This window comes from Chiloscyllium plagiosum, chromosome 5, assembly GCF_004010195.1.
Source record: "Chiloscyllium plagiosum isolate BGI_BamShark_2017 chromosome 5, ASM401019v2, whole genome shotgun sequence".
Lineage (NCBI taxonomy): Eukaryota > Metazoa > Chordata > Chondrichthyes > Orectolobiformes > Hemiscylliidae > Chiloscyllium > Chiloscyllium plagiosum.
Genome location: NC_057714.1, coordinates 90,580,055 through 90,587,634, shown reverse-complemented (window position 1 = coordinate 90,587,634; position 7,580 = coordinate 90,580,055). Strand labels below are relative to the sequence as shown.

Sequence of the window (7,580 nt, the reverse complement as noted above, 5' to 3'; positions counted from 1 at the left end):
AGGGCTTATGCCCGAAACGTCGATTCTCCTGTTCCCTGGATGCTGCCTGACCTGCTGCGCTTTTCCAGCAACACATTTTCAGCTCTTCATATAAGCATCCTTACCTAGTGCCAACGTCTGATTTTTTTTTTCACCTTCCACTCACTTGTCCTCCGTTTCTGTCCAAGTATTCCAGGTTCCAGGAATTTGACCCAGCGACAGTGAAGGTACATTGATCTATTTCCAAGTCAGATTGGTGGGTTGCTTGAGAGGGACTTGCAAATGGTGATGTTCCGAAATATCTGCTGCATCTAGATGGAAGCAGTTTCATCTCTGCAAACATTTTTGTAAACGCTCCCCCACCCTCTCCAAAGCCTTCACATCCTTTCTAAAGTGCAGTGCAGGAACGGGTATAATGTTTGCGGTATTTCATATGGACAGTTACTGTGCTGGCCTTACCTCATTGACCGCAAGTGTGTATTGAACGGCTTAAGTCTTGAGCGCATAATTTCTAGGCAAGTATTTGCACCAAATACTGAAGAAATGCTCAATATGGTGTTCTATTTTGGATGAGATGTTAAACCAAAAGCTGTCTGACCCCTTTATATTAAAAGAGTTTTCCTGGCATTCTGGCTAATTATTGTACCTCAGTTAATACTTAGAATGGAGGGTTGAGCCATTTATTCTTTTGCTGCTTATGGGTGCTTGCTATGTACAAGTTGACTGCCACCCCAAGCATTAATTTTGCCTCATCCACCATGTCTATCACCATCATAACTAAAGTTTGCTAGGTTTGTTGAACATGACATTTCTGCAATTCATGTTGAGTAGTCTAGCCATAGGCCTAAATATAAATAGAGATGAATGGGATGTATTGGATACTTGTGTTAAATACTGGCATCGGCAAAGTGGGCCAAATGGCCTTCTGGGCTGTATCTTTCCTATTAAATCATTTCAGCTTTAATTAAAAACACCTACATTTGATTGTCATATATTTAATTATCTTGTAATTATCTGGTTTAGTTTCCTTTCTGGTTTTGAAATGGGTATTGCATTAATCATTCTCCAGTCCTCTGGCTCATAGCCACTTACAGTACCAGCCTGAAATATTATTTATAGGATCTTCATTTTTTTTATCAGCTTTCCCTCAGGATGCACTTAGGACATTATTAAAATCGAGTAAGTAACGGCTATAAGTTGTAGTTGTAGAACCTTTTAGATATACTCCACAAAAAGCTAGTAACTTCTGTATATGAGAGGAGCTATGATGTTCTGTTTGTCCGTCACTCCTCTGCTCACAGACCAACATGGACTTTTGGCCCAACAACCCCTTGAATTAATATTTTCATTGCTTAAAATGGACTCCACCCTCTCTATCCTTGTCATCTATTTCTTATCCAGCCCTACAAACCTCCGAGATCTCTTGTGCAGTTGTTACCTCCTGTCCAGTCTTGACTTTAATTTCTAAACAAAGAACTGTGAATGCTGGAAATCAGAGAAAAATAAAGAGTTTTGAAGGAGCTCAGAAGAAGGGTCACTGGACCTGAAATGTTAACTCTCTAATTTCTCTCCACAGATGCTGCCAAACCTGCTGGGTCTTTTCAGCAATTTTTGTTTTTCTTCCAGACTTTAATTTGTAGGTGACAGTGCTTTCAGTGTTTCAGCCCTCATCTCTGACTTCCCTCAGTAAGTTTCTTTACCTTTCCAACACATGGTTTTCCTGTGAGATACTCCTTAAATTCTACCTCTGATCCTGTTTTACCTTTCTAAAACTCACTTTTCCTTTGAGATGCTTCTTAGAACTCTGTATGATCCTGTTCTAATATTTTCTATCATAGCCCACTGTCTGGTAACTAACATTCAAGTGGCAACATTCAGTCTTGCACTGATCAGTGCAAGTAACATTCAGACCAGGCAAGTGCCATTTCCAATAAGAGAAAATCTAACAACCTCCCCTTGGCATTCAACAGCATTGTCATTGCTGAGTCCCCAGCATCAACATCATAACATCAGCAGTGACCAGAGATTAAACTGGCTGAACCACATTCATACAAGAATAAGTCAGAGACTCGGAATTCTGAGATGAGTAATTCTCTTCTTCCCTCTGTGGTTGTTGACCATGCACAAGACACAAATCAGGAGTGTGATGGAATACTCTCCACCTGCTTGGATTAATGCAGCTTCAACAGTACTCAGAAAGCTCAGCTCATTCAAATGATACCCCATCACCTGCCTCTAACAATGAATCAAAGTGGCAGCAGGGTGTGCTGTATACAAAATGCATGTTAGCAATTCACTAAGGTTCCCTTGACAGCATCTGTCACCAAAAAAGTCAAGGTCATCACATGTATGAGAACACCATTGCCTGCAAGTTCTGCTCCAAATTGGGACATCATCCTGATTTGGAACGATATCACCATTCCTTCACTGTGTTTGGGTCAAAATCATAGAATTCCCCACATTGTTGAAAATGCACTAATACCATGTGGATTACAGCAGTCAAAAAGGCAGCTGGCTGCCACCGCCTTCAGTGCAATGTAAGCTGAAGAATAAATTCTGGCCTTTTCAGCAATCCCCAAATCCCGTGACTAAATAAATTAATAAAATGAAACAAAAATGTTCACGATGCTATGGGCCCTATAGAAATTCAGTTTGTTCATGAGCTGCGATGGAAGAGTTTGCAAAAATCTTCTCTCTGTTTGCATTGAACTGCTCTACTCCAACAATGCCATTGTCTGTAACCTCAACAGCTTTACCTACTGCACAAATACGATAGTGCTGTGAAAGCTTGTATTTTCAAACAAACCTGTTGGACTATAATCAGGTATGATGTGACTTCTGACTAGAAGCTGTGTTGCTGTTGTTTATTAACTTTCACCCAGGAGTCCTGAATGGACACTGGGCATTCATCCCATCTACAGAATTGAATCCAGAGCCGTATTTCTGAGTCAAATTTAGAGTATGAAAAGAGCATTCAACTGGTTGAAATACTGTCCATTTGATTGAGTTTTTCGAAAAAGTAACAAAACAGATTGAGGGCAGATCGGTGGACATGTGGACTTCAGTGAGGCTTTCAACAAGGTCCCCCATGCAAATTTAATCTCATGGAATACAGGGAGAGCTAGCCATTTGGATACAGAAGTGGCTCAAAGATAGAAGAGAAAGGGTGGTAGAAGGTTGTTTTTCAGATTGGAGGCCTGGGACCGGTAGAGTGCCACAAGGATCGGTGCTGGGTCCACTACTTTTCATCATTTTTATAAATGATTTGGATGTGAACATTGAAGGTATAGTTGGTAAGTTTGCAGATGACACAAAAATTGGAGGTGTAGTGGACAGCGAAGAAGGTTACCTCAGATGACAACTGGATCTTGTTCAGATGGGCCAATGGGCTGAGGAGTGGCAAATGAAGTTTAATTTAGATAAATGCGAGGTGCTGCATTTTGGGAAAGAAAATCTGAGCAGGACTTATACACTTAATGGTAAGGTCCTAGCGAGTATTGCTGAACAAAGAGACCTTGGAGTGCAGGTTCTTGACAGCTTGAAAGTGGAGTTGCAGGTCGATAGGATAGTGAAGAAGGCGTTTGGTATGCTTTCCTTTGCTAGTCAGAGTATTGAGTACAGGAGTTGGCAGGTTACATTGTGGCTATACAGGACGTTAGGTAGGCCACTTTTGGTGCAGTTCTGGTCTCCTTCCTATCGGAAGGACGCTGTGAAACTTGAAAGGGTTCAGAAAAGATTTACAAGGAGGTTGCCAGGGTTGGAGGGTTTGAGCTTTAGGAAGAGGTTGAATAGGCTGGAGCTGTTTTCCCTGGAGCATCGGAATCTGAGGGGTGACCTTATAGAGGTTTATAAAATCATGAGGGGCATGGATAGGATAAATAGGCAAAGTCTTTTCCCTGGGGTGGGCGAATCCAGAACTAGAGAGCATAGGTTGAGGGTGAGAGAGAAAAAATTTAAAAAGGATCTAAGAAGCAAATTTTTCATGCAGAGGGTGGTGCATGTATGAAATGAGCTGCCAGAGGAAGTGGTGGTGGCTGGTACAATTGCAACATTTAAAAGGAATCTGGATGAGTATATGAATAGGGAGGGTTTGGAGAGATATGGGCTGGGTGCTGTTAAGTGGGACGAGATTAGATTGGAATATCTGGTCGGCATGGACGAGTTGGACTGAGGGGTCTGTTTTCGTGCTGTATATCTCTTTCTTTACTTTCCATTCAAGTATAAACTACAAAATAAATAATGTATGAAGTATCATGCTACAGCAGCTCCTACCCACCATGAACACGATAAATGATAATGTCAAATGATAATGACTTCAGTTTCTTGTAGAAAAGATCACACTGAACTCTGTCTTTAATTTTTGTTTTGGAATCTCACTCTTTTTGGGTTTGGGTTTTTCATTGGTATTTCATAGAAGCAATCATCTTTTCAGAAATTTGTGTATTTATTCTAATTATTGAATAAGGTCACTAATCCATTTATGTCGACTTGTGATGTTTACCTGCCATGATGCAAAGTAATTGACATTCATTTGTCTTATGGAAAGGTCAGTTTGTGAACTTTTTAGTTGGCAGATCTTTTGAGGTGTGCAGAAGTATTTGGTGTTTTCAAATTTGTGTTTATAATGCCAGCCACACACTTAGTCAGGATGAAAGTACTGGAGAACTTTCGTTGAGTTTGTAGCCTCTTGATACTGATCACCTCAGGTTAGTATACTTTCCAAGGCCATGGGATGTTTGACAAGTGATTTATCATGTTGCCTATCTATCACTTATTTAATGGTTTAAAATCACGCAGTTTTTATATTATTTTCCCTTCACTGCCCCCCTGAGATTTAACAGCTTATTTACATTACCCTTTCAAAAAAATCTGCAAGTTTTGGTAAAATGCATTCATTACTTCATCTTCAGTCTTAGTTTTTACACCATAATAGTGTCCTGCACTGGCAATTTCTGGATTTTTCCTTTATTAACGAAGAGCTCTTCAGTTGTTATACCTTTATCTTCTCTCATTGACCTCTCATGTACAGTGTAAATCTCATTGGAAACCAGCTGTATACCAGAAACATATGGCCATTAGTGACAGTAGTAATGACACTTCATGTTTGTTGTGGTTTCATTTGTGCTTTGTAAACTATAAGTCAACATATCCGAGTGGACTATAGGGTTGCTCGGTCATTAGAGAGAGACGACTGGGGGGGTAAGTTTAACCTGAGGGGTCACCGCACCTCGGACGAGGAGTGATGCTGACAAGCTGGGATCTTCATGGTGACCTCAGCTGGTATGGGAATTGAACCCACACTGATCCACCTGATTGAAGTTTAACCAGGTAATTGGTATTTCAACCTTTGTCAGTGTGTGAACTCTGGTCATAGAAGTATTAAGCAATAGTGCTTTTTCCTGACCTAACTGCTTTAAAATGATTGATTATTGATATTTTGCATCTTTGTTGACATTTGTATAGAGTGTAAAAAGTTTCTGGCAACTTATTACGATGTAAGCAGGCTGTCATATTAGTGTTTTGAAGTCTGACAGTAAAAGTGATTGACCTGACATTTGGACAAAAACAGACAATTCTGTAAATCCATAAGATTCAAAGGTTCCTATATGTACTTTACATTTATTCTGAAACATTATTTCAAATTATACTTTAAGCCCAATAATACAATGCACTTTCCTGTGATTTAACCTAAATAGGGTGGCACGGTAGCTCAGTGGTTAGCGTTACTCCTCACAGCGCTAGGGACCCAGGTTCAGTTCCTCACCTCAAGCGACTGTCTGTGGCGTTTCCTTCAGATGCTCCGATTTCCTCCCACAATCCAAAGATGTGCCGGTCAGGTGAATTGGTCATTCTAAATTGCCCATAGTTTTAGGTGCATTAGTCAGGGGTAAATACAGGATGGGGGAATTGGGTCTGGTGGGGTTACTCTTCAGCGGGTCGGTGGTGGACTTGTTGGGTCAAAGGGCCTGCAAAAACTTAATCACTTTTGCACAGTTTCAAGGAATTGTAGATCTTTATTTTTAGCAATAAAGGTTTTCTTTGTTCATTCTGGACTGATATCTTTTGTTTAAATAATATTTCCACTTAAACATAAAATTAACATTCTCATCTCTCTGCATACAGGTCCTGAAGGTCTTGGATTTAGCATAACATCACGGGATGTTCCTGTTGGTGGTTCAGCACCAATTTATGTGAAAAACATTCTTCCAAAAGGTGCAGCTATCCAAGATGGCAGACTGAAGGCAGGAGACCGGCTTCTAGAGGTGAATGGATTTTCTGTTTGTTAATATTCAATTGTGGATGTTGGTGCCTCTGGCTGGGCCAACATTTATTGACCTTCCCTAGTTGCACGTGAGAAGGTGGTGGTGAGTTGTCATCTTGAACTGCTGTAGTTCATTTGGTGTAAGCAGACCCACATCGCTGTTAGGAAAAGAGTTCTAGGATTTTGACCCTTCCCTTTTTAAAACTGTGCTCACAGATGACTTGCACTGAAGATAAATGTGTACTGGGAGAGCATCAAGCATGCTCATCATTCTGTAGGTGGAGCTAATGCACTGAAATAGCATGTCCAAAACTCGAAAATGGAATTGAAGTGTGCTTGGCCTGAAATGCTTGCTATATTATCTTAGCAGCTTTGCATTTAGCAGCAGTGGCTTTGTCTTGTATGATTGAAGGTTGTCATTATTTTGTGCTTGTGTACCAGCAGATGTTTCTTTTATGAAAAAATTGATTTTTTGTTTTTCATTTTTGCTGTAATTAAGCTTTAAATTTGTATTGCTTGTAAAAAGATTTGTGCTTTGAAATGAAACATAACCTCATATTACTACTGGCTACAAGATAAAAGATACTGAGTGAGAGCAAATTTGAAAATAAATGAACTTTTGTTTTAAAATTATTTAGCAATGGAAAGCAACTACTGGCCTCGGAGCCTTCAATTTATGTTTATAATTAACTGTGCACTTTTGGTGCTGGTCACTGTAACTCTGCTTGCTTGAACAGAGGAAAATATGCAGTGATGTCAGTCTATTTTGCAGTTATGTTATGCAGCTGTATATTGCAAAATGATCCATTCAGGGTAGCTATTACCCTGTAGGTTGGCTTTGATGCACCCTATTTCAACATCAGGCTTGCACGCTGAGCAAATGTCTTGGACCCTATATTTTAAATGTCCCGTAAGGCCAATTTCTCGCCATAGAAGGCACAAACTCATGAATGACCCTGAGCATCTCTCTTTTAGCTCTGAAAAGGGCTCAGTGCACTTCAGTAAGGTATTTCAAAAATTGGAGTGACGGGTAAGTCTCGACGAAGCTACAAAGCAGTAGCGCATGAGTGATATTTGCTACGGACCACCTGCTGCCATCAAGCCAAAGATAATTCTACCTATCTCACAAATGAGTGATGTACTATGTGAATTCCAATGCTAATGTGATGCCACCTATGTTAGCCATATAGAGTCATAAAATCCATACTGTGTGGAAACAGACTATTTGGCCCATATGGAGTTCACACTGACCCTTCGAAGAGCATCCCACCCAGACTTACCCACCTATCCTGTCCCTGTAACCGTACATGGGCGGCATGGTGGTACAGTGGTTAGCACT

At 40.4% G+C, this 7,580-nt stretch overlaps 1 protein-coding gene across 7 annotated transcripts in view; it reads left to right on the top strand.

Moving 5' to 3' along the window:
* Window positions 1-7,580, top strand: part of LOC122550085 (partitioning defective 3 homolog) — an 843,398-nt gene that overhangs the window by 517,611 nt on the left and 318,207 nt on the right. For all 7 annotated transcript variants that reach the window (XM_043690628.1, XM_043690629.1, XM_043690626.1 and 4 more), the window contains exon 10: window positions 6,103-6,242. In XM_043690628.1, coding sequence (XP_043546563.1) covers window positions 6,103-6,242 — 140 coding nt within the window. The remainder of the gene's footprint in view (window positions 1-6,102; window positions 6,243-7,580) is intronic.